At 31.9% G+C, this 26,814-nt stretch overlaps 2 protein-coding genes across 8 annotated transcripts; one reads left to right on the plus strand and one right to left on the minus strand.

The window, feature by feature from the left end:
• Positions 1-2,000: 2,000 nt before the first annotated feature.
• On the minus strand, positions 2,001-5,453 carry LOC132803918 (uncharacterized). Of its 2 annotated transcripts, XM_060817755.1 has the most exons (7): positions 5,179-5,452; positions 4,759-4,797; positions 4,476-4,613; positions 4,065-4,204; positions 3,852-3,961; positions 3,392-3,507; positions 2,001-2,715 (listed from the first exon to the last, which is right to left on the minus strand). In XM_060817755.1, exons 1-7 carry the CDS (start codon positions 5,323-5,325, stop codon positions 2,341-2,343), a joined length of 1,065 nt encoding a protein of 354 aa, XP_060673738.1. In that variant the 5' UTR covers positions 5,326-5,452; the 3' UTR covers positions 2,001-2,340. The 2 variants fall into 2 exon arrangements, with proteins under 2 accessions (XP_060673738.1, XP_060673739.1); XM_060817756.1 differs by lacking the exon at positions 4,476-4,613 and having other exon boundaries at positions 5,179-5,453.
• A 1,510-nt stretch (positions 5,454-6,963) lies between these two features.
• Positions 6,964-26,311, plus strand: LOC132803738 (glycine--tRNA ligase, chloroplastic/mitochondrial 2). 6 transcript variants are annotated; one of them, XM_060817204.1, is made up of 36 exons: positions 6,990-7,466; positions 8,172-8,222; positions 8,366-8,433; positions 8,912-8,993; positions 9,090-9,153; positions 9,804-9,859; positions 9,952-10,029; positions 10,117-10,191; positions 10,266-10,336; positions 11,007-11,123; positions 11,229-11,330; positions 12,254-12,380; positions 13,074-13,157; positions 14,592-14,678; positions 15,567-15,668; positions 16,065-16,128; positions 16,495-16,550; positions 16,841-16,912; positions 17,356-17,438; positions 18,145-18,193; positions 19,184-19,246; positions 19,398-19,487; positions 19,623-19,709; positions 19,791-19,862; positions 19,967-20,025; positions 20,489-20,582; positions 20,812-21,030; positions 21,137-21,231; positions 22,164-22,254; positions 22,327-22,431; positions 22,891-22,929; positions 23,214-23,303; positions 23,828-23,929; positions 25,041-25,122; positions 25,286-25,371; positions 25,978-26,311. In XM_060817204.1, exons 1-36 carry the CDS (start codon positions 7,212-7,214, stop codon positions 26,074-26,076), a joined length of 3,216 nt encoding a protein of 1,071 aa, XP_060673187.1. In that variant the 5' UTR covers positions 6,990-7,211; the 3' UTR covers positions 26,077-26,311. The 6 variants fall into 6 exon arrangements, 5 of the variants coding, with proteins under 5 accessions (XP_060673190.1, XP_060673188.1, XP_060673187.1 ...); XM_060817206.1 differs by having other exon boundaries at positions 7,437-7,466; positions 8,366-8,443; XM_060817205.1 differs by lacking the exon at positions 11,007-11,123 and having other exon boundaries at positions 6,986-7,466.
• Positions 26,312-26,814: the final 503 nt, after the last annotated feature.

Here is a 26,814-nt window from a genome sequence, read left to right on the forward strand (position 1 = left end):
TTGAATGTTAATTTGGCGTCTCTATGGTCCAATTGTTTATTTAGATCATGCATATTATAATATAGTTTGTCTTTTCCTTTCTGTATTTTATATGTTTATAAGATCTCCATTCTCTATTACATTCAGTTATATTTTTGTGGGAACAGTTCAGTTACGAAGTTATTATTTTTTTAAAATAATGATTTAATTTATGATAATGATATTAGGGAAAAAAAAAAAAAAAGACCATCTTTATGTTAGTTATATAAGAGGAAAATAAAACAATTTAGACTGATTTTTTACTTTGATGAGAATGAAAGCATTTTGAATTGTTAGACTTCTCAATAATAGAGTAGCCAATCTCCATAATATATAAATATGAGACTGATAAAATAATTGTCACGAAAAACAATATGTGTCGGAATTATTATTATCATTATTTTTTTCCTTAATAGAAACTCTGAACAAGTTCCATACAACATAAAAGGACCAAATTGATCCTCGTAAAAACTTATGAGAAATGTTTGGTTTTTAATTGTACATTTGTTAATATATATAAAGTGGAAAAACGAAAAGAGGAACAAAAAAAATCTAAACTACCATCATGCACTTACAAAAATATATGCTTAGTGGCAAAAATTTAATCATTAAATAAAATAATAATTAATACTTAAATTTAAATCTAGAATTCTAAGTATAAATATACCTTAGTACTTGTTACATAATAATCCTTTGTATTCTAGATGAGGGAATATAACTAGAAAATACATTAGGTGACTTATTCTGTACTTATTCGAAGCACCATGCAAAGATGGTGAGTGATTTTGACCAATGTGAAACTAAATAATTGAAAAAGATGAGCCTTTTTTTTTTTTTCTCTTCTACATTTTAGTCTAAACTTACTAGTATGAACTATATGTATATACGGTTGTTTCTTTAACCTTAAAGGATAAGTACTGCTTCAAATTTTGAAGTAGTCAATATGAAAAACCACCAACAATTTTCCCATGTGATTCATCTTGGTGTCAAAATATTAATTAATTTTTAGCTTTATATGCGGTTAATTTATTAATTTAATCACCTAGAACCTTGTTTTCCTAAGGGGACTATTATCAATTAATTTCAACCCAATAAGTATGAACAAGTTAGCTTCGCTTAAGAATCAATTAATCATACATGTCAACTGATCTTAACTTTCTTCCTTTTCTAGATTTCTCTTTCACTTTTTTATCTTTATCTTTATGTTTTGTCCCCCCACCCCCCACAAATATATATTATTATTACTATTATTATTATTATTTTTTTTACCATGTAGTTTTATCTATTGAAAGAAAATTATGTAAAGATTCTGTTAATTACATCGTAATATATAGGTGATAATATATTGTATATATGCCTGAGTATAGCTAATTATTAACTATACATAGAAAAAAAAAAACTAATTAGTAATTATAGAGTGTATATATATGTGCCTTTTAGCAACAATTAGAGTGGACCCTTTGGAATTTGATATTGGTGTACTTCAGACATTGTGGTTGTATAGAAAGTGTTTTAAAAATTGAAAATAGTAGCTCAATGGAAGAAAACCACTCAGCATTCACATTTGTGAATCCGAAAATTAAAGTTCGAGTCTTGGCAACTTTTATTATAACATCCGATGATCTCATGTCTCAATACATTTTGATGGTTTTATTCTGTAATGCTGCATGGCATAGGAGTATGATCTAATACCTGTAATACTAAAAAGAGGCGTGTTTTTTTCTTCAGGAAAAAAAAAAATAAAACAAGTGATTATGGGTAGCTAAGTTTGTTTCTTATCTAATATAAGGAAAGCAAAACGCCCCTTAGGCCCCTGCTTTTTAATAACACCAGTACCGATACTGACAAAGTACTCGAAACATATGTGAATCTTTATTTTATTTTATTTTTTGGGTTCGTTAAGTTAAAAAAATTGTAGACACTCAAGGCCCATTGGATCTTCAAGAAACATGAACCCAACTTTGGGGTTCGTTTGAGAAATATCAGCTACAAGACGTTTTCATTAATAGTTTCACTAAATATCGGCTCAAAGTGTCTTTAACTGAGCTCAGTCCCAATCTTTTTCTTATTACAAAACTTTCAACCAAAAAAAATGAAAAAGTGTATTGCAAGAGGATAAAAAATTAAAAATCATTATGATAACAACGAGTAAGAGGCACCCCTTTTTTTTTTTTTTTTTTTTTGCTATTCTATAATTTTTATTCAATTTTTTTTTTTTCTTTCTGTTTCTATGGACTTATATTTGTTCAAATAGCATCCTCGATTACCACATAAATGCAGAGGGGGAAAGAATAAAAACTCCCAAATAGCCAAATCAAGTGCTCACTCTGCTCTAGCATTTTCTTTCCTAATCCACTGTTTAACTGGTCTTCTAAAATTTTGAACTTTCTGCTTCCTCGTGCCAGAATTCCTCCGAATGCTAGTGTTAGGCCTTGCTGAGGAATCACCCATATGCATTTCAGAGGTGTCTGGGGAGTCTCGCTGTTGTTGCTCATCGTATGCTTTGTTTGTCACAGTATCATTCGATGTTACTGGTAGTGGAGCAAACATACCAGGCGAAACACTAAGATGTCTTTTAGGTTCAATTAGACCACTGTTATCTTGCTGTAACTTCAATATGGCCTCAAACCTTTGTCTTCTAGTATTCTCCAAACTCGAATGAAGAAGCTCTTTGCCATCATGGATTTCATCACAATTCTAAATTCAATAGACAATGGTCATTAACTTCAGCAACTTAAAATGAAAAGAAAACAAAGATGTGCCACGTCAAACTAATAAGACATATAGCAACAAGAGTTTAAAACATCAAACTGGATACTACAAAGTTATCAATATATTTTCTGTTCCATACTTAACTGGCATAATTTTTTTGCAATAAAGGTTTATCTGTACATATAAGTCCTAAATTCAGGAGATTCAACTCTTTATCATAACTCTTCTTAATGGCTTCTCACTTGCATTTTCAAATGTTACCACAACCAGGCCACAAGAAAATCGAAATTCCCAAACAGATTGAGGCATTGACTTTTAATCATTTATTGTTTTTTATTAGTTTGTTATAACTCGGTGCAATTATAAAAATGGGTAATTTATATATGCATAGGACAGGATACAAATTATTTATATATTTGCTTTCGCTCAAGAACTAATAGGGATCACTTGAAAGCTTATAATGAACTATTTCTTCTTTTCACTTTCTTTTTTCTCTTCTCAAGGGATGAGGCATGGTTCCATGACTTAAACAACAGGATAAAACACAGTAACATGATCAACTTAAATCAAGTTAATGCACGATCTAACGTGAAAAAAGTACATTATACCATTGCATTGGATTTATCCCTTGAATTCTTTGTTGACAAATTAGATAACATACCAATTGAGAGGAATGAGATCCAACCAGGTCAAGCACATGTTCAAAGTCCCTGGTGTGAAAAACCTTGCGACAAACTGGGCAGCTTCCCATAATTTCTTCCATGGCGCCATAAGCGTCTAACAAAAAAGAATAAACTACTCATGAGAAATTAATATTTTGCAGAAGAATAGAACTGCAAAAATGTACTAGATATCACAAGTATTACAGATAACATTGCACCTCAAGCCATATATTGCATTTTATTTAAAACAACATTAGCACTATTCTTCACCATTTGAAGGAAAGCTATGTAAGTACGTATAGATAGTTGATTACCAATTAACTGCATGTATGCAATTGAAAGAAAACAGAATTGCTACTCTTCAAGAATATGAAGTTAAATACCATGCCAAAAAGTGATAAAAACAAAACACCAAATTTCATATTCATCATTGCAAAAGCATTGCCTTCACAAGCATACCTTCTTTATTTTCCATGTCTCTTATAGGATGTGTAGTTGCGGCTGATGAATCACTAGAATTGGTTTTTTGTTCTGTTTGAAGCCAGTTCCACCACCTAACAATGCACTCACTGCCACAATTCAAAAACAAAAAGGCAAAAGTGAAACTTACATGCTCAGTGCATGCAACTTCTATAAGATGAAAGCATATTAAAATTATGCGAATAGAACTACCTGTGAAAGCAATGAAAGCAAGACAGCAACTTCATAAATGGCAAGGTATTATTCTGCTCATCTTCTGCGACCAAAGGATACAAACACAATGGACAATCACCATCAGGGTGATTCATAAGGGTGAGCTTCTCCACAGCTTCCTAAAAATATAATTTGGAATTTCAATCAATTATCTTCGATGCATAAGACAGAGTGCACCCAGTAGGTGCCCAAGAATGTCAAATACTAGAACTTCACTTTTCATTCAAATACACAATAGAAACTTCTATGCATCCAGATGATTATCCAAGTCAAATTCTTCCACCCAGTAGGCAATGTTCAAAGAAAGAAAAAATAAAAAGAACAACGAATGTGCTTGCAGATTTTGGTAATAATTCAAGAATTTGCTAAGTTAAAGAGAAAAACAGTTACCTCACAAAGGGCTACAAGCATTAAACAAGAGGATAGTTCACACGCTTTTTCTTGAATATAAGATATTAAAAGCTTTTTTCTCTGTTCATCAAGACCCTTTGAATCAACAAGATCAATCCGAGGCTGTTCTATGGGATACTATCACCACAACAAACATAGAAATATAAATTCAATGGTAAAGCACAAATTACAAAAGAAATACTAAACTGTAGAATATTTTCTATATGCATAAATATGCCATATTTGAATTTCAAATACACAAAAGAAAAATGCTATAGGGTACCTGAAAACCTGCTTGGATACCAATAACAGCTTCCACAAACTACAAAGAAAAATAAAAATAAGTTAAAAAAAAATATGACGAAAATATCCAAAAACAATTTGTTTTTATTATGCAAAATCACGGCCATCGAAGCTTTTAGAGTAACACTTTCATATCGGATTCACATTTTATGTTATTAAAAAATAAATAAAGAAACAGGAAAAAAAAAAAAACCTAACTTTCTGTTTGGCTGCTGGGAAAAAATTACCAAAGAAAAAGATTTATTTTTATTTTTAAAATTTTTGTTCATGGTCGAATTAGAATTTCTAGGTAGGCAAACATGCTAAATGATAAGAAATTTGGGAAAGTATGAAAACAAAAAAGAAAAAAAAAAAATATATATATATATATATATATATATAAGATGGAGAAAGAAAAAACCTGTTTGGAAATGTCATCGGCGGTTCGAGGCTTGATGTGAAGGTGGATATGAGGCGGATACGAATCGAGAACCCAGCAATCTTCGCCGTACACTGATCGTAAAGCTTCCACTTCAGCCACCACCTCTTCTTCTTCTTCGGCCGCCATTATTTATTTATTTATTTTTTTTTCAAATCCTCGAAGAAGAAGGAAAAAAAAAATATATATCGAAGCAGAACCAGAGAGGAGGCAAAAGGAGAAGAAATAGAAGCTATCCTTTGCCGCTTCACTCTGGAACCATTTATTATTATTATTATTAAAAGATACAAATATTTGGGAAAAAAAAATTTAATTATTAAAATCGCATCATATTACGTCAGCCTATAACCTTGTCCCTTTTGACTTAAGGGAGAAAATGTAATAAATCATTTTCAACTATTTATTTTTTACTCCTTTAAAAAAAAAAACACTCTTATTTCTAATATAATTTATCTATAAGTATTTAAATTTATTTATTTTAAAATTGTTATAAATATTTAAGTTACAAAATATTTTAAAGATTTTTATAGCTTCTATGCCCCTTAGTTATTAGACTTGTGCTTTTGTTCTTTGGTTTTTCTTAGCACATTGGTGTCTAAGATTTAGTTTCTAATTTATTGTTAATTTTCAAATTATTATTTGTTTAGTTTTCAACGGATTTGAATGAAATGCATTTACACCTATAACAAAGACATTATGAATTTAAAATAGGAGATATAGGAAATTTTATGATTGATTAAAAAAAAGAATGAAATTTATTAGATATAAAAAAGAAAAACATAAATTTAACATAAATTTTAATTGTGTTTTACTTTTTTATTTATATTACTTTTTAAAATATTTTATAATTAATAAAGATATTTAAGTATCATCAATTAACTTTAATAAACTATTAAAAAATAAACTATAAGTAATTTAAAACAAAAGATAACAATAAAAAGTAAAAATAAGTATATTATATAAACGAGACCTAACAAGGGCATTATGAATTTAAAATAGGAGATAAAGGAAATTTAAAAAAAATGAAGTTCATTAAAAAAAAATGAAGTTCATTTATTGTAATAATAAAACAAAAATGAATTGCGAAATTAGAACCTAAAAGATGCTTGTGCATGTTGAATAAAAAGTGTTGCCTCAAATCTATAAGAAAAATAATTCAAAATTACAATGGTTTATTAATATCAATTTATGATTATTGAAGTTTATTAGACATAAAAAAACCAAAACAAAAAATTAATATAAAATTTAATTGTGTTTTTATTTTTTATATTTTATAATTAATAAAGATATTTAAGTATAGTCTATTAACATTAATAAACTATTAAAAAAAAACTACAAGTAATTTAAAATGAAAGATAACGTTAAAAAGTAAAAAATAAATATATTATCAAACGAGATTTAGAATGTATCAAAAATTTAATTTTAAAAATTAAAATGTTAAAAAAAAATCAAAGATCAAATGCAAAAAACTTAATAATTAGAGGAACATGGATCCTAAATAATCTATTTTATAAATAAATTATTTATTTATAAGGAAAAAAAAAAAAAAAAAAAAGGGTAAAGAGACCGTTGAAACCCATCTAGTTCCAAATTCCTCCGAACAGGCTAAGCCAAGTCTCAATTTTTCCAAACGATAAGCCGGAAAAAAAAAATAATAATAAAATTGGTAAAGAGACCGTTAAACCCTATCTAATTCTAAAATCCTCCAAAGTGGCTCAGCCAAGTCTCAATTTTTCCAAACGATAAGAGTGCAAAAACTTAATAATTAGAGGAGCATATGCCAAATAATCTATTTTTTATCACCAATTTTATTATTTTACTCTTATTTTTAAATAAATTATTCATTTATAAGTTAAAAAAAAAAAAAAGGAGGAAGAAAAAATGGTAAAGAGACCGTTAAACCCATCTGATTCTAAAATCCTCCAAACTGGCTAAGCCAAGTCACAATTTTTCCAAACGATAAGAGTGCGAAAGGAAGGGGATAGCGCGAGCCGGCTCAATCAGTAAAATCAGGCATGTCCATTCTGGCGATTCCCTTAGTCATCTCTGTTCTCAAGCCTCATGCCTCCCGCTTCACCTTCTTCCGCGCCGCCAAGCCGATCCCTAGCCACTTCTGCAAGCCGCTCTGCGTCCGCCGCCGGTACTCCTCCGGAACTTCCGTCTCCGCAATTAGCACCTCCTCTGCTCCACACCATTCGTCGACGGAACCGAATTCCGAGCCTCAGAAAAGCTCCATCCTCACTTTCCAGCAAGCCATTCAGCGCCTTCAGGTCTCTATTCTACTATTTCAATTTCAGTTTTTTTTTTTTTTTTTTTTTTTTCCTTCTGTTACTGTGTTTGAATTCTATTCCAACTTGTTTCTATCCTTGTATGAGAGACTGATTTTGATAACTTTCTGTGGAACTTTGAGTTTTTGGGTAAAATTTGAAATATCAATGAAACAGAAGAGATTTATGAAACTTGAATGGAGAACTAAACAAAATTTTCAAGTTCTTTGGTTGTTAGAAGTTGGCTCTAAGTTTTCAGTTTTGAAAACACTTCAATTTGGGGTTATAAGAGGAATGCCAAGGTGGTCATTTGCCCACAATCTATGGTTTTGAACATTATCGATGCTTTAGTAAGTCTTGCAAAGTTTGATTGTGTTTTTCATATTTAAAGTTGAAGGAATTTAAGAATAAACTTATATGCGTGTTTATATATGTTCTTTGTGCATTAATATATTAGTTTTACACCCTTAATGCTGTATGTATTTAATCAACCTCGGAGAGATATACATTTCTACTTAAGTTGCTGATTTTTTTCTGTCTGCAATGTTGAGTGAGACATAAAAGATTTTATTTTTATTTTCCATTTTCCATTTTCCATTTTCATTATTAGTGGTATTCATCATATTTAGACTTCTTATTAAAGTGAGAAATAAGTTGCTTGTTTCCTCATTTTTATATTTTATTGATGCCTATTTATTAATGGTGTAGGAATATTGGGCTTCAGTTGGATGCGCCATAATGCAATGCAGCAATACGGAGGTAATGTGGTGTTAAATCTGTGTTGTGTCTTCTACTTATTGAAACGGTTTTAGGCATTAAGTTTATTGGTTTTAATTTTCCATGTTTTTAGATTTATGCCAATGTCTCATTTGTCTTACTGGAGTTTTGGTTATATTGATCAGGTTGGTGCTGGGACTATGAATCCTTTGACATTCTTAAGGGTTCTTGGTCCAGAACCGTGGAATGTTGCGTAAGTATGCGTAAGTTTGTAGTAATTTATGTGTTAGTAATAATATTCAGTAGATTTTATATTGATTCCATTGAAGGCTTATTTTGCAGTTTATTAATTATCTTCTGGAAAAACACCAGTTTAAATGAATGTGTCGACAAGCTGTTTTTCAGGGAAATAAAAATTCAATGTAAACTAGAAAAAGAAAGAAACAAAGTACTAGAAACATGAAGTATTACATGAATGTTTCGAATGCTATTTGCTCAAGAAGGAAAAAAACAAAGTGAAGTTATGTTTTATTACCATAATAAATAATCTGGGATCACTGTCAGAAAAAATGAGAATGAATCAAAGTTAAACGTCAATGGCTTGGATGTATGTGGTTCATTCAAAATAGAATGGTTGTAATGGTCACCAGTCCATTTTTAGATTAAAATAAGTAGATAAAATTGGCTCCCTTTTGTTTTTGTTTTAAAATGGAGTAACTTTTTGATGTTAGGTATGTGGAGCCTAGTATCCGACCTGATGATAGTCGTTATGGGGAAAATCCCAACAGGCTTCAACGGCACACTCAATTTCAGGTCTAGACCTATTTTGATTTATGCAATTTAAGTGCTGTATTGAGCTATTTCTTATTTTGATCCATTTGAATTTTCTTTGTATTTGTATCATCTCAGGTTATATTAAAGCCTGATCCTGGAAATTCTCAAGACCTTTTTATCGGCAGCTTATCAGCTTTAGGTTGTGACTGGATTTCTTCTTCTCTAGACCATTGAATTACATAATTTAGATATATGTATTTGGTGTGTGTATCTGTGAGTGGTAATAAGTATTTCAGATGTTGGTTTAAAGGTTTCAAAGACTCCATTGGCATCTGATTGTACTTGTATGCGATGCTCAGTAGTTAGTTACTGGATACTATTTAAGTCATTTGACATGATATTCATATTATAGCTTCAAATTAGTGATTATTTCCGTCCGACATAATATTTGTTTACTCATGTGCAAATACCAATATATGTTTTTATTTTCAGGATTTCCCTTTCGTACACCTGCTTTATACAGACTTTTCCTGATATTTATCTATTGAAAAAAAAAATGGAATCTTGGTAGTCTTAGATTCAATAATGAATTGGACTTGGTCCTTTTTAGGACTCAATGAGAGTAGCCTCTTGTACCACATAATGTTGTTTGCTAGTGATGAGGATTCTCTAAAAATTAGATTGTTGAAAAACTGACCTTTACAGAGATTGAATAGAGCTATGATTCATTGAAAAAGGAGAAATATATCCCTTTTTCATGTGTATGAATGATGAGATCTTTCATCAGAGCTTTTCAATTTATTCCCTAGTTCATTTCATCACTTAAAATTTCTGTGCTGTTCATGTCAGGTATTGATGTTCGTGCACATGATATACGATTTGTGGAGGACAACTGGGAGAGTCCGGTAATATTTATTCGCTTTCAATTTAATCTGTTGTGCACAATATGATCATGTCTAGCTGATTTGTTTATTCTCACACTAGAAATCTTTTTTAGGTTCTTGGTGCTTGGGGTTTGGGCTGGGAAATTTGGATGGATGGAATGGAAATTACTCAATTCACCTACTTCCAGCAGGTTCTTCTTCTAAATTGAAAAAAACTACAATACTTTTTATGTTTCTTTGTAACGTAATGATCTGAACTTTTACATTTCTTTCTTCAGTCTGGAAGTCTTCAATTGTCACCAATATCTGTTGAAATCACTTATGGTCTTGAGCGTATCCTTATGTTACTACAGGTTGGTTATATCTGTCTCCTACTTTTGTTGTTTTTGCTATGCTGTCTTCTTAAATTGGTCTGACTAATTTGCAGGGAGTTGACCATTTTAAGAAAATTCAGTATGCTGATGGAATTACATATGGGGAGCTGTTCATGGAAAACGAGTAAATAGTCTACTTAAAACTACTGATTGTTCTTGTTGGTCGAAAGTTTGCTTTCAAATGTAGTGTGTTCAGCTGTGTTAATAGTTTTAAGAGATAATCATTTCTGCATGCTTAGCGTTTTTCTCTGAGCCTGTAATTGAAAAGCTATTTTTTTTGCTTTATTGGTCTTGTTACTCATTTTAGCCACACATTTGGTGTTTCTCCATGAGTTCTATGCATGATCCTATGAAATGGCACATCTCCATATGGTTTCATGCCAAAACGGTATGGTTTTACCTTTTCTCCTCCCAAAAAAGCTTTTAAATTTTGTACCATTAATACCTTACAAGGTAGAGATACCCATTAAAAGTTTGCTTTAAAGAACAGTTTAAACCATGGTTGAAATTCCAGTTCACCATGAAGAGACAAGTGGTCATTGGATTCATCACTGTTTCTTCACATAACATACCAGCTCGGAGTCTTGGATCTATGGTTTGTACCTTTGCAAAATATCACTAGTATTAATTTTCCAAGAGCCGCTAACCAAGCAAATTATCCCAATCTTGGACGGAAATGACTTTTTTGGACTTTATTGTTAAGGACAAATAACTGAATATTCTTGAGATTTAACATGCTTCAGAGTTTTTTTGTTAGGGAGAATACATATGCATATTATATATGTTTCTTTCAGGAAGGAAATGAGTGCATATTATCTAGAGCATGCTGGTGTGGATCATATTCAGAAGCACTTTGATTTTTTTGAGGAAGAAGCTCGATCATTGCTTGCTTTGGGTCTTGCAATCCCTGCGTAATTTCAAAATTTTTTGTCCCTTTTTCTGTTTTCTTACTTAAAATAGATATCTTTTTATGTTCTTTTCTCCCTGGTTTAAATTTCTCCCCAAATACATGCTAGGTATGATCAGCTCCTGAAAACATCACATGCTTTTAACATCTTAGACTCCAGAGGCTATGTTGGGGTAACAGAGCGTGCTCGATATTTTGGTCGGATGCGTAGGTGAGGTCGATTTCCTGGTTATATCAGAAATAAATTTATATAATATTGTTAGAGTACATTATACATTTTGGTCAATTAAAAAATTGACACAGAACAGGGAATATATTTCTGTTCTAAAATGGTATTCTCTAATAATTAACATAAGGTTTACTAATTAAACATATAATGATTACCCTATATCAGGAGGATGCAACATTATGTTTGGAAAAAGAGCTTAATTAACTGATAATGTTCTTAAATCAATTCCAGAAGAGTTATCAATTAAACAATATCTGAGTAAGCTCAACTGACAATGTTTCTGGCTTCTTTATGGGCATCCATTTCAAAAGAGGTCAAGGATATTCCTGTTTCTGTCTTTATTAATTTATTTTGAATTGCAAGGGTATGATTTGGAATTTTAGTTTAGCTTTTTAATTACTTTTTGGAATTCTGCATCCTTTTTAATATTTGTGTATATATATATATATATAATGTTTTTGATAATGTTATGTTTCCTATTAGAAAAATAAAGATATTGAATATGGTGGAAACTGACTCTCAACAACTTTATTTCAAACGCCTAGAGATTAACTTCTAGCATGCAGTGTCAAATTTAGAGTCATGTGATTCACTAACCAAACCTGATGATAATTGATCAGTGTATTCTATGTTAACAAACTTCTCTCCTTAAAATGAGAGAACTAAATTCTGTGCACTGGTGAATATCCTTGTGAAACTGGGGCATAATATTGCTACTGTATTTTAATTATAGTGGATAACATATTGATATTATAGAATGTTGACATGCAACAAACCTTTGATTGATAGCTTTAATATAATAAAATTTTTGGTCCATACTTAGATGAAATATATTAGAACCCAATTCTTTCCTCATTAATTCTCTGATGTTCTATGTCTATTCCTACCTTTCTTGTTCCTCTCAGTTTAGCTCGTCAATGTGCACAGCTGTGGTTGGAGACAAGGGAGTCCCTTGGACATCCATTGGGTGTTGTTTCTGAACCTGTTCATCAAGCATGTCCTAAAGGGCTTGTGGAGACAGCAGCCAGGAGGGTCAGTTTTCATTCATAGATGACTTGATGCACATTTTATTGCCTGCACTATTGACCCAACTGTTTTTAAGCCAATAAAGCCCCATCCTTTTTTTTATAGGTGTTTTTTTAACTGTAAATTCACTATTTTTATGATCATAAAGTTATACAATTAATAACCATGTGAAATCAAATTTCTTGTTTAGAACTTATATTAAGGACATAAATTAGACAATTCTTTTTTCTTTTTCTTTTTTTTCTTTTTGTTTTTGAGTTATTTGTACTTTTGTACTCTTTATTTTGTCCCGAGTTTCATAATAGGTCACCCATGTGACCAACACATTTTTATTTCTGTCAACCCCGCTAATGTACTTTCTGTTATCTACAGAAATGAATTTTTGTACTTGTATGATGTATCCATGTGCCAATCCCAAAGTTTAGGAACTTTTTGAGGCTATTATTCTGAAATTTGGGAAGTAGAAGAATCTCACTTATAAATGATACATGCATCTGATACCTGCACCTGACTCTGAGCAACATAGGTTCAAATTCGCTCATTCTAGATAGAGAATAGCCTTATCTGCTTATATGTGGTTTAGTTGAAATTTTATAAATTTGCTTTGTTCATTATGTCACATCGTGTTGTTCATAATATTACTTTGCATCAGTTATTTCTTAATGTTTAATTTTTGTTTATGGTTAATGAATGTCCCAGGTGCAAGATGATTCAAGGTTATTTGTTCTTGAAATCGGCACTGAAGAGATGCCTCCTCAGGATGTAGTCGATGCAAGCCAGCAAGTATAATTTATTATCTCGTCAAGGAATCATCCTCTCTTTCTGCATTCTTTCATTCCATTTAAATATTGTGAAGTGATTGATGCATGGCTGGGGAAAAAGAAAGATTAGAGGAGAGAGATAAGGGAGAGAAATGCAGATGGTGAGAAACTTGGTGTTCAGTGACATATTTAGTCATTGATCTTAAAAATTACAGATAAGAACTAATTTTGGTATAAAAAATTAACAAAAACTTGTTTGGCAGTTGCTTTCTTTTTTTTGTGAATAAAAATGGGAGAGAGGAGAGGAAGTTTAGAGAGAGAGAGAGAGAGAGAGAGAGAGAGGAAGAGGAGGAAAAGAAACAAGTGAGATGAGAGAGAGGAGGATATATTGGAGAGCACATGGTTCTTAAACTGAAGCTAGAGACTGAAAACTCCTTGAAGTGGTTTTCAAAAACACCCACTTTATAAAAGAGTTTCTAAAAACAAAAAATGAAAATGTTTATCATATATATTTTTATTTTTGGTTTTCAAAAGAACTAAAGCAAACACAAAGCTCTAAATTTTAAGATATAATGTTTACTCATTTTTGAGTATATGAATGTGGGAATTATGAGTTTTTTTAATATGGACATTTATTAGGTTTTGTTTTCTAGGAGGATTTTTAGTTGGTTTTGTTTACTTATTTGGTTAGGATTGTCTACTATATGCATAAGTATACCTAATTTCAACCCTAACAAACAGGTTTTGATGATTGACTAATAAGGATGTATATTTTCTTCCTTTGGTTTTGTCTCACCCTCTCCCCTCCTCCACTCCTATTTTTGGTTCCACAGTCCTGCATCAGTTGGGTCTGGTGGGAAAATAGTGGTATGAGGTTGAGGTAGGTTTTAGGTTCTATTGTTGCCAATGAGAAGAGGAAAATATTTATTTTTGTTATACAAGATGCATTTTGCTATTCTTTATTTTCTGCAATAGCTTCTACCGATGCCTATCCTGTTATTATTTCCTAGTTTGCATGTGAAGCTTCAGTTATGTGTCTAAAATTATGGGCTATTTTCATCTATGACTATATAAAGATTGTGCTGAGCTGGTTAATACGGTTTAAAGCAGTATCTGTTTCCTTTTTACTTCTTTTTTTTTTTTTTTTTTTTTTTTTGGGGAAGTGTTCTGTTAATCTTCTTCTTCTCTCTCTCTCTCTCTCTCTATATATATATATATATATGTATATATATATATATATATTTATATATGTCTGTCTCTTTTCTCACCCTTTTAATTAAGATAACATATGCATTGTGTTTTAGCAACTTTCTTTTGTTTTTGGCAGTAGTCGCAAGATTCTTGCACAATGTTTATTTTGTTGACCTTTTTCCCTTTGTGGATCACTAGTAATGTTTAAGTTATGTTTTCTTTCTATCATAGCTCTTCTCTGACTGTGCTGAGCTGCACATTGCAGCTGAAAGATTTGATGTTGCAGTTATTAGATAAGCAAAGATTGCACCATGGAGAATTGCAAGCTTTTGGCACACCTCGTAGACTGGTGGTAAGATAACCTTCCTTGCAATGATAAATCTCGATTATTTTCAATACCTTCAATCCTTTAACATTTTTAGGACAGGACTTGTTCAAATTTATGTATGAATATAAGCGGCTGAATTGTGGACACTTATGTAATGATAGACAGGGTGGCAAGTTTATTTATAAAGGGAGAATCTCTTAACAAATTCAAATTAATGCCTTTAAGAGGAATAATAATAGACTTTTTTGGATAAACACAGAGGTAATGTCAATGTTTTTGGAATTATATAAGCATTCCAATTGAACGTCTATTCGATTGTTTGGTTCAAAAATAATTAATGAGAATGATAATATTTTAGGGATTATTCATTTCACCAAAATGAAGGAATGAGCATTTCATTCCTAGTTTTAATCTCTCAAAAAAAAATTTCTCATGCTTTCTTTTCATTTTCTTTCTCTAATTCCTTTTCTTAGCTATCTGTAGCTTCTCTATGATTCATATTTCTAGTTAGAACTTATAATTTTTTTAGCACAATAGACAGTTGACACTTCTCTCTTCTGAATAGAAATGACGATTAACATAATCTGAACACAAAACAATTAGACTTGATGCCTTGTTAAATAACCATCAATTACAAAGACAAAAGCTATTAGGAAGTGGTCCACCTATGCATATTAAACTAACACCATAGTTAAAACAAATGAAATGTGTAGAAGGAAAGGCCAATGTTCTCCCCCTCTCCCCCGGTCAATTTGTGTGCTTCATGTGCAATTGATGTATTATTATAACACCATCTGTGCGTTTCTTGGTGTTAAAATTGATCATATGTATAACTTACATTGATATCGTGTTGATTCCTAATCCTTTTTAAAATATTCGTAATTGTGCCTTGTGGATAATTTGAACTTCTAGATTTTTGTTGAGAATCTTTCCACCAAACAAGAGGAGAATGAGGTTGAGGTTCGAGGACCTCCTGTTTTAAAAGCATTTGATGAAAAAGGAAATCCTACAAAGGTATTACCAGCACTCCCTACTTTTCCTTTCTAAAAGGCTTTTGTTCTTCTTTTGGAAATTTCTTTCTACTTATGAGTGCTCTGTAATTCGACAGTACCATCCTTAGGCAGTGATTGCTTTTTGAGAATGCAAATGCATTTACACAAGCACAATTCATAACTGTTTTCCTTTCCTTTTTGTGTTTTTTATTTTTATTTTTGTACTGTTTCCATTATGGAAAGGTTTATTCTGTGTGTGATCTGGTTGCCATTTAATTTGTGCTACTTATGACAGTAAAAATAATATACTCCTTATTGGCATCATTATTCATGTCACTGCTTCTTGTATGCTAGTTTAATGTATGCTTTCTTCTTTCCTCATGAATTAAAGTTAATATGTATGGTCATTTCATCTCAGGCTTGTGAGGGTTTTTGCCGTAGATACTCTGTAGCACTGGACTCATTGTATAGAAAGGTTGACGGTGAGTCTATGCTGATGATAAATATGTTCATGGTTTTGATTCATTTCCTTTTCTTTCTATAGATTTGTTTTATGTGATTTTACCATGTAGCAAAGGTTTTGATTTATTTACTCTATATTTGGGGTTTGGAATCCATTATTAAAAAGAGAAGAGAGAGAAAAATCCCTAACTCAGCCATTGAAAGTTATCATTTTTATGCAATTGTTTTCCCACAGTTTTTTCTTTGACCAGACAATGGAAATTAAAGACCTTTAAATTCTTTTTAAACTCCAAATATAGTCCTATGATGTTTTGCCAAAGAAAGATTTTCCTTCTTATATCATATACGGTTTGGTCACTGTTCAGGATGTTGTTTTTGTATTGCAGGGAAAGCAGAGTATGTTTATGTTCGTGTAAAGGAGTCATCTCGACTTGCTTTGGAGGTTTGCTAATCTTTTCTGTCTCCTAGTACTGTTGCTGAACTTGTTCTTCTTTCAGCAGAAAGTTATTTTTTATATTTTAATCTATTTACGGACTGGAAGGCAATGCCCAATATAAATATCTGTGCAACGTACTTCATGTATCTATTCAATGAAGTCAGAACTTGATTTTCTATGAAATCATCATAAGTTTTTAACATCACCTTAGGCATTGTTGGAAAAGGAATTTCATGGTTTACCATTCTACCTGTTAATTTGAGGTGGGATAATGTTCTATATATATTTTATGTTAGGTTTTGTCTGAGGATTTGCCAAATGCCATTGTAAAAATAGCATTTCCAAAGTCAATGCGTTGGAACTCACAGGTATGTAAAATTTGAATTTCCTCCAAATGTATTTTTGATTGACAGATTCTTTTATATAAATTCATAATTACCTTCTTTTGTTTGTTGAGGCAATCTGTCCAAGGAAGCGAGTTTATATACTGGTTTCTTAAACTTGAATAAGATACTTGTTCTATTTCATAACATGTGCTTCTATCTTTCGCAAGAATAGTGCCAATTACCTAAATGCATAGAACTACCTCTATAGGCTAATCTGTATATTTGTGACTAAATCTGCTTGCCTTGTACCTAAGTTTTTTTTATGCTTGTGCATTGGCTGTAATGGGGCTCTAGTTATAATGCATTTTTCTTTTCTTTCTCCCCCAAATGACTTGCACACATTCAATTGCCCCAAGGGGGTGGAGCCAATGATTTAGGCATACTCATGTGGATGGTTTGTTTGTGTATTTGTAATTATGATGTAGGTTATGTTTAGCAGACCCATTCGTTGGATTTTGGCCCTACATGGAGATGTAGTTGTGCCATTCACATTTGCTGGAGTTTTGAGGTAACTGGGGTTACTTTCATTCATGTCTCCTTATTCTCTTACTAATTTTTTTTTTTTGGGCACAGATTAGTTTGTTTTCTTACAACTGCCATTGTATTAATGGTAGTTTTTTGATGAGGATTTTGGATTATTTGCATGCATGCCATCCGTATCATATGGTGGCTATATCCAGGCCTGAGATGATCTCCTCCCATCACTAATACTTATACCTGTGTATTGTTAGAACATGCTTGCTGTTCAATTTTTATGTAACTGGTGAAGGGGAGTGTTTTATTGACATGAGGTGTTTGACATGGTGGCTAATTATGCATTCTCCAACCTTTATCAGAAGAAAAAATAAAAAATAAAAAATAAAAAAGGACATACTGGAGGGATTTTTACCTGAGAAATTCTGTAAATGATCCAACTCTTAAGAGATTTAGTACTAAAAACTGGCAAGTGATGGAACCAAGTTTTATAAATTTAGTTTAAGGTCTGTTTAGTTTTGTGATATTATTTTGTAATGTATGGATATCTGCTCACTTTTGTCGATGTCTTATATACTTGTAATTGAAAAGTGTGGTTATCATTTTTTTTTATTGTTGTTATTTGTGTTTAGAAGCTAATATATTACAGTAACATATATTTTTATTGTTTTGCTTTTATGGTTTTTGTATGTACGATAGTGTACTTATTAAAATGAATGTTCTTTCCCCACTTTTTGCAGTGGGAACATGTCTTATGGTCTCCGTAACACTCATTCTGCTACTGTGATGGTATGTCAGAGATTCTTTGTCCTTTATGTTGAATGTCATGTTCAGTTTCCTTTACATTTCATTTAGAGTTCATTAAAATATGTTATATAAAAAGTGGCTAAAGATAACCCCCTCTGATTGAAATGTCTGTTCTAGCTATTTTACTTTTGCTATGGCCATGGGATTTTGCTTAGAGTTGTTGACAAGGTACAAAGTTGAGAACATGCATTTGAAACGACAAGTTTTAGTCTTTTCCTTTTATCTTTTCGGTAAATATTCATCTTACAATGAAAAAAAATACATTAAGACAATATTACAAGGCATCCTTGTATCTCAAAAGCAGGACAAGAAAATAGCGTATTTTTTAAAGGCCTTCTAAGAAGAACTCCCAAATGATCCCTAAACTTGATTAGTCCAAAAAGACAAGACCTCTTGCTAAATATTCAAAGTTCTCCCGTTTCTTTCCAACTATATCATCCAGAATGAAGCCAAACAATGTATAATTCCATGAAATCTTGCTACTCCCAAAACCTTTACAATTCCTCAGTAGCACTGAGGGGTTATCCAAGAGATGCCAGCTTCATTCATCAACTAAAGCCACATATTTAACACCACATCACAATAATAACATTAACTATTTGCATAATTCCCCATTCTCTTGATTAGAGATTCTTTCTTCCTTGTGTACATGATATGGATGCAAAATCTGTAATATTTAATATTTGATCCTTAAACATGTGCTCAAATTCATGAACAAGTGGTTCTTCACGATTAATTTCTTTTCCCATTCAATTTCCTAGTGATTTTTTGCCTTGCTTTCCTCTTTGATAGATTTTATCTCAACAGTGTCTTTGAGATTACTTCTAAGAGCTTTGTACCATACCGCTTCTGTTTAGTAATTCTATTACACCTGAGACATGTAAACGGTGCTAGTATTTTTATGTTTTGCACATCATTTTATGGTCAAGCAACTTGGATGCATATGATATAATTCCATGAAATTTTTCACAGGTAGAAAGTGCAGAAACTTATGCTGTTCGGATGAGGAATGCTGGGATCACTATTGAAATTGAGGTATTAATGCCATAAAGTAATTTAGTATCTTAATTTTACTTTTAGGATATCTCGTCATATTATTCGCAAATACGATGCATAATATGTTCTAGTCTCTTAAATTTTAGATTACATTTAGAAAGTACTGCTCAACAAATCATTTTACTTGCAGGATAGAAAGAAAACAATTTTAGAGCAATCTAGTGCATTGGCCAAAAGTGTAAATGGACATGCTGTTATTCAGGAGGGCTTACTTAATGAGGTAGGTCATATGTTTTTCATGTTGAAATCTGTATGGAATAAAAATAATTTTGTGAAGTCTGTGCCCGTAATAGTATAGGTTGTACGTTCTACTCACTCTTCAATAAACTAATTACTTATTGAAAAACTATTGTAGGTTGTAAATCTAGTTGAGGCACCTGTTCCAGTCCTTGGGGAATTCAAAGAGTCCTTCTTAGAACTTCCAAAAGATCTTTTAACCATGGTACGTTGTATGCGCATGGGGTACTGTTTTCTGTAAGTTGTTTAAGGAAGCAGTTTGTTTACTCTTAAACTATCTGTGCAGGTCATGCAGAAACATCAAAAGTATTTTGCATTGAGTGATGAGAATGGGAAGCTATTGCCATACTTCATTGCTGTAAGACGTACAACTAGTTCCATATAACTCAATTGTTGAATTCACAGTACCAGAATCATAAGTTGTTTGCAAGTCATGTAGTAGTGATGTGGGTTTTCTATCAGGTGGCAAATGGAGCAATTGATGAGAAGGTAGTAAGAAGGGGAAATGAAGCCGTACTAAGGTGACAATGAATCTTACTTTTTCACTTTTATTCTCACACAGAGAAAAGAAAATCCTCCCTGACATAAAGAAACTTTATTCTGTAAAGCTAAGATTACTTTTATGAACATGTTAGTAGCATCTTCAGTATGTTAAAGTTAATTATTTTCATAAAAAAATGCTGTTAATGCTCTTAAAAGTCATTAGTTTTATTGAAACTCAATGAAGAGTTATAAAGTAATTAGAGAAACAGTAGTCCATCCTACTTGTGGGGAATTATTAGTTTATATGTCTTGATTATTGGAATTTTGTGATGTCAAATAATCTAGTAGTGCTTGCTTAAATATCGTCCTGATATATAACATTTGTGTGTGATGTGGTTGCTCCCATGAATCAGACCTTTGTGAATACTCATCTTCCATCATATCTTTTAGATTCTTCTATAAGTCTTTAACAGTAAACCAACCTTTCCATTGTCTGTGCAGAGCTCGTTATGAAGATGCTAAGTTTTTCTACGAGATGGATACAGGAAAAAGGTTTTCAGAGTTCCGAAACGAACTGAAGGGGATCCTTTTTCATGTAAATTTTCTTCCTTTCCTGAAGCAAACTGATTTTTATTAGTTTCCGTGTTTAAACTGATAACATAAAACTTTCACAAGCCTGAGTTGCTCATATCCCAAACCGAAAATTGAAAAATTTCTCTCTTGTAATGCTCATGTTTGAAAATGCTTAGGTAAAGACATGTCTAACTGAAAAATATTATTTGTTAAGTTTCAAAAAGATTATTTAATGATGTAAAATGAAACAGGAGAAGCTAGGAACAATGCTGGACAAGATGATGCGAGTACAAGATATGGTTACCAAGCTAAGCTTGGCACTGAAAATTGATAACAATGTACATCACATTATCCAGGATGCTGCATCACTTGCTATGTCAGATCTTGCTACTGCTGTTGTTACAGAGCTTACATCCCTTTCTGGAATAATGGCTCGTCATTATGCTCTTAGAGATGGCTATTCAGAGCAGGTTGTTTATCTTGTTTTAATTCTTGGCCAATGAAGAATTTTGCTTCGCTTTTCTTTCTGATACACTAATGCTTCTTTTCTTTGTTATTGCATTTTTGTAAATGCAGATTGCAGAGGCTTTGTTTGAGATCACTCTTCCCAGATTTTCTGGAGATATACTTCCAAACACTGATCCAGGAATAGTGTTGTCCGTTGCTGACAGGTCAAATTTTTTACATGAAACAAAACTTTTTTTTATAATTTGAATAGTACATGATAACCAATCAAAACTGGGAAACAATCAAAACTGGGAAACAAGATTCCAGTAATATCCAAGAAAAATCAGCCTCCTCTACTAATAGCAGCCGCAGTTAAGAAGCCACTTCAGATTGGAAGAATAAGTTGTTAATATAGTCTTAATCCTTCTTACATATTATGTACCATCCTTGCAACCAAAAACATTTTGTCTTCTTTTTCGCAATGTTTTATATGTATTGGACTTTCCATGCATTACAAGTGTAGCAGACACTTAAATCTTAGTTAGATGTCTACCTGCCTTCCGTAGGATATGAGAATATTCATACGTTGGAGAAGAAGATTCATCTATCATAATTGAAATGAGATTAACACATCAAAACCTTGAAAGAGTCCACAGTCGTTCTATAATACCCTTGAGGTAGTTCTAACAATTAACACATATTTATGTGCTTAATCCTTTAGTTGAAGCAGGTCTATTAAGTCACAGGTTCATTTTCTAATCCGTTTTGTTTGCAAATAAACTTTTATCGCAAAAGTTAATTGTCTATTGTTAGAAGCGGAGCATACTTTGAGTTTATAGTTTTTGCTTAGGATATTGAAAGATTACAACTTTTTTGTTAGAAGTTTATTATTTTTTAATCATCATCATCATATTGTTATTCTTGATGGTGGTGGTGGTGGTGTAACTAAAGAAGAAATGGTGAAGAGATCAGGTGGCTTCTAAATCAGTCATGAACCTAGCATACCTAATACCAGACGCAAAGCCCTGAGCTGCAAGGCTTATTTTTCTCATCCTTCCACATTTCATCTCTTTTCTATGTGAAGTCACTTAACTGCATGTTTATGATCTTTAACAGAATCCTTTACTTTCTAATTACCGAATTATGCCTTTTGCAGATTAGATAGCCTTGTTGGCTTATTTGCTGCTGGTTGTCAGCCTAGTTCTAGTAATGACCCATATGGCCTGCGAAGAATCTCATATGGTCTTGTAAGTTTCATAAGATTATGATGCTTTGGTGATAAACTAATTGACTGAACAATCACAATTTGTTCACTGTAGGTCCAAGTGTTGGTCGAAAAAGATAAAGATCTGGACTTAAAACAAGCTTTGCAACTAGCTGCTGATGTCCAACCTATTAAAGTAGAAGCTGGTATTGTAGATGATGTAAGAACATTATCCTCTCATAGTTATTTCATAAATATGATTTCTTCGATGCCATTTTTGTATAAAGTTATGGAGGGAAGGATGGACCATGGAGAGCGGAGAATGACATAGAGATCATAAGTCAGGAGAGCCCTGCGATTTAGAATTTCTTTGTAATCAATATGTTCCCCTTGACGGGTTACCATAAGCATTTCAGTGAAGTTTTTTCTTATTTTCTGCATCACCATATTGCCCATGCAATATAATGAATAAAATTTAAACCATTTTATTACTTTTTCATCATTTTGTACTCAGTGTCTTGAGAGGTCAAGTTTGGTGCTTTCTGAGATTAAACCCCAGTGATGGCATCTGCAGTGGTTTTGGTTATGCGTTCAGTGATATTACTATGGTTTATTATAATTCTGCATTTTGACTAATTTTGTAATGTACGTCAGATTAATTTTAATATGTTTTCTTCAGGTACATCAATTTGTCACTCGGAGATTAGAGCAATTTCTGGTACATATAACTTCTTGTTTTGGAGTTCCTTTTGAATCTACTTTATCTTTAGTCGTACATGCTTTGCTGGTGATCTTTTTCCCCACTTTAAATGGTATAAAGTAATATGAAACTGAATTCAGAGTGGAATGTTATTTGTGGCATTATTCTCATTCCGATTTCCTGTTCAGAGAGGGGAGTTAGATACTCTGATTTTGCATGTCAATCTCTCATCTGCAGGGTAGCAGGTAGTGTTCTTGAAAATGAGATTATATATATGCTCATATTACTTCAAAATTTTCTAGGTTGATAAGGGAATAAGTCCGGAAGTGGTTCGTTCCATCCTTGCAGAATGTGCAAATTCGCCTTGTCTGGCAGCAAAGTCTGCACATAAAGTAAGTATCTTGGTTTGCTTTTCTGGTTTGGTATATATTTGCCAATTCTACTGGAAATTTCTGCACATAAAGTAAGTATCTTGGTTTGCTTTTCTGGTTTGGTATATATTTGCCAATTCTACTGGAAATTATCTTTCGAGATATCATCAACCTCATGATAATTCCCATGGGATGATGGGAATAAATTTCTTGTGAATCGTCATGACCTAAGATGTAAGTTTCATTCAGTTTACATATATCAGGGCCTGACCTGTTGAACTTAGTTCATTATTTTTCCTTTGAGATATGAAGATTCTTGGTTCAATAAGTTTATTCGTAGAAGTTTACTTAGCCTGGTGCTTTTCTATGTCTTTTTTTCTTCCCTTCTTCTTTTCTTTTTTGGGAGGATGGGGGAGGGGGAGGGTGTATAAAGTAGTTTGCTGGGAAGCAAGTTCAATGGTACCATGCAGAGAAAATCATCTTTTCATTTTTAATCATTTTTATTAAATGGTATTAATTTTGATGTTCATGATAATTGGTTTTAGATGGAAGCATTGTCAAAGGGCAAGCTTTTCTCAAAGGTTGTAGAAGCTTATTCTCGCCCAACTAGAATCGTCCGTGGAAAGGATGTAGACTCTGATATTGAGGTATTGCTCTTTATTTATTTATTTATTTTTCTTTTTTCTTTTAAGTATAAAATCCTTGTCTTTGGTAACCAAAATTATGCTATTGCACTTTTTTGTCCATGTCCTGAATGCTTTACAAATTTTCCATGTATTCATTACTCATACGAGTGGAATTTAAAATCCGTTGTGGAAATGAAAATAGGAGATTGATATTGCATGCGTCCTTAGGAGGATTCAGGAAATCCTATTGCATGTGACTGCATTCTTCTTTTTGTTTGTTTTTGTCAACTTCACCAGGACAATTAGCACTCCATCTGAATTACTTACTCCATAAATTGTTGATCTTCTTTTGGTGGTTTTCATCTGCAAATATATTCTTTTGGGAAGTGCTAATAGAAAGAACGAATATGTTAAGAAATTCTTGAGCAATTTTATGTCAAACGAATATGTTAAGAAATTCTTGAGCAATTTTATGTCAGTGCAAAGTTGTCATGATATATATCTATATATATATATATATATATATATATATTAACTAGTTAAAATTCCATGAACGAAGTAGACAGCAAAGCATGTCACATGATTAGACATAGAGGACCTTTGTTGTAATATTTTTGTCTAACTATACAAAACACACACTGGTCATACTTCATGTTGATGTGGTATGGTTAAATTCATATCAGCATTTAGTCAGTTGTTTGTTGTTGTTGGTTAGATTGCTATATTTCTAGTACTGTTGTCAATACTCCAAGTATGTAATTGCCTCTTCAAACACTAATACACGGATAAAGATTGAAAAGAGAACGCGGGAACAGCTCACAAGATCTAATTAGATATTTCAATAAGTGGTTGTGTACATGTAAGATTACATAAACAAGGCAGTTAAGTATATCTCTGCACGTATGGTCTTTTGTTTTATGAATTACTTTTCAATGTGGGTTGCTACTGTAACTGCCATCTGGTGATTCGAATGTATGAAGTTTTTGCTTACTTTTTTGTGGTTGCTTGAAGATGTCCAATCTCTCTATAAATAAACAATAAAACAATGAAAGAATTTATTATATTATTGTCAATTTGAAACTTTTTCTTTTGCTGGTAAATCTTCTCTAAATGAATGAAAATTTTCGATTAGGTGGATGAATCTGCCTTTGAGACAAAAGAAGAGAAAGCTTTGTGGAGCACTTTCTTGTCAGTTAAAAGCAAAATATGCCCTGGTACTTTCTGCTTTCTCTATTATTACATTTTTCGTCCTGCTGCTGTAGTATGTTGCATGGAGATTTTGCCTTTCACAATTTTCTAAAGAACCATTAAAATAGCGCTGGGTACTAATTTTAAGTAGCCTTGATATTTAACTTGTTTACTTTTAACCTCTTGCAGGTATTGAGATTGATGAGTTTGTGGACACATCATCACAGCTCATACAACCGCTTGAAGATTTCTTTAATAATGTCTTTGTTATGGTGGTAAGTTTCCTTTTCCATCCACTTTTGCATGTAGTCTTTACCTTTTAACTTACATGAAGCATAGGAAGATAAACCGCAATTTGGCCTTAGGGAAGAAGAAAAAGCTGTTTCTTAGAACTGCACTACGAGATGGGTAAATGATTTCATGACAACATAGGTGCCTACATGTTTGAAGAATTCTATCAAGAACTATCGATGGCTGTCTAAGCCTAGGGATCCAATATAAAGACTTACTGCAACGATTTGAACCACAAAGAACTTATATTGTTTTCTCGAGATCATATTTTGATGAATTTTTCATATGAAAATACATAAAATAAGCAAGTGCAGTTTCAATTAACATGCTTCTAATCAACTACAATATTAAAAACAAAATGATTTTAGTAAGACAGAAAATATCTAATGTAGGATGCTGGATCATCTTATTCCAAGTAGTAGCTGATTTTCAATGTATTGATTATTCTTCCCTGGATGGCTGATAACAAGCTTAATAGTAAAGCTGCAAGAAACTAATACATCCATACATATATTGTTTATTTTGTTTGGTTTGTTGTTTTCATTTCCGATTACTTGTTTGGTTCCCAATATTGTTTTTTCCATGTTCAGGAAGAAGAAAAAATCCGGAACAACAGGCTTGCACTGCTAAAGAAAATTGCTGATCTTCCTAGAGGTATAGCCGACCTTTCAGTTTTGCCAGGATTTTGAGTTTTAGCAACCAAAGATTTATATTTTTCTTTGTAAATTATCAAAAGCAGAGAAGTAGAGGAAACAAAACAAACTAAATCTGAATGATACAATTGTTTTTGCCGGCCTGTATATTTTAACTTTCATTTGTAGAGTTACTTTATATTAACTTGTAAAAAATTCTATTACATTTATTACAAATAATGTAATTTATTTGTAATATTTTATCATTTAATATCGAATTAATGTTTTGATTTGTGTCTGCAATTGGGTTTGGCTTTAAAAGATATTTTCTATTCCTCTAGTTTGAGGGGATTGTTCGAAACTATTTATTAGGCATACCAAGGATCCTTTCATTTATAAAGAAATGAAGGATAAAATCGCAATTTAGGTTAATCAAATTGTATCATATCCAACATTTTAGATCCATTGGTTACATCATGCCTTATCATTATTATTAACATAAAAACAATCTCATTACTTATTAATTAATACTAATTTATTTATATGATATAGAATTTAAAATAAAATTATAAAATATGGCTAAACAAAAAACAGTCACAAAATATAATATAGCTTCATGCTAATAATCTTTTAATAATGTTTATATAAAATAAGTTAAAAGTAAAGTTGTGAAGTACTTCATGTATGCTTTTATTTATACATAATTAGTACTTGAAAATTTTTAAAATTAGGTTCTTATTATTATTATTTTTTTTTATTACTTCTTATTTTTGATTTTGCGAAAATTGCCAAAGT

This window comes from Ziziphus jujuba, chromosome 5 (assembly GCF_031755915.1).
Source record: "Ziziphus jujuba cultivar Dongzao chromosome 5, ASM3175591v1".
In the NCBI taxonomy this organism is placed as follows: Eukaryota; Viridiplantae; Streptophyta; class Magnoliopsida; order Rosales; family Rhamnaceae; genus Ziziphus; species Ziziphus jujuba.

What these genes read in the sequence shown, in the direction of transcription:
- LOC132803918 (XM_060817755.1), bottom strand. Translation starts at nt 5,325, where the DNA reads ATGGCGGCCGAAGAAGAAGAAGAGGTGGTGGCTGAAGTGGAAGCTTTA. An exon ending in CCGATGACATTTCCAAACAG is followed by an intron (nt 4,798 to 5,178) that starts GTTTTTTCTTTC and finishes TTTTCTTTGTAG; the next exon opens with TTTGTGGAAGCTGTTATTGG. An exon ending in AGACATGGAAAATAAAGAAG is followed by an intron (nt 3,508 to 3,851) that starts GTATGCTTGTGA and finishes CTTTTTTGTTAG; the next exon opens with ACGCTTATGGCGCCATGGAA.
- LOC132803738 (XM_060817204.1), top strand. Translation starts at nt 7,212, where the DNA reads ATGTCCATTCTGGCGATTCCCTTAGTCATCTCTGTTCTCAAGCCTCAT. An exon ending in CAAAAGATCTTTTAACCATG is followed by an intron (nt 19,710 to 19,790) that starts GTACGTTGTATG and finishes CTATCTGTGCAG; the next exon opens with GTCATGCAGAAACATCAAAA. An exon ending in TAAAAGCAAAATATGCCCTG is followed by an intron (nt 25,123 to 25,285) that starts GTACTTTCTGCT and finishes AACCTCTTGCAG; the next exon opens with GTATTGAGATTGATGAGTTT.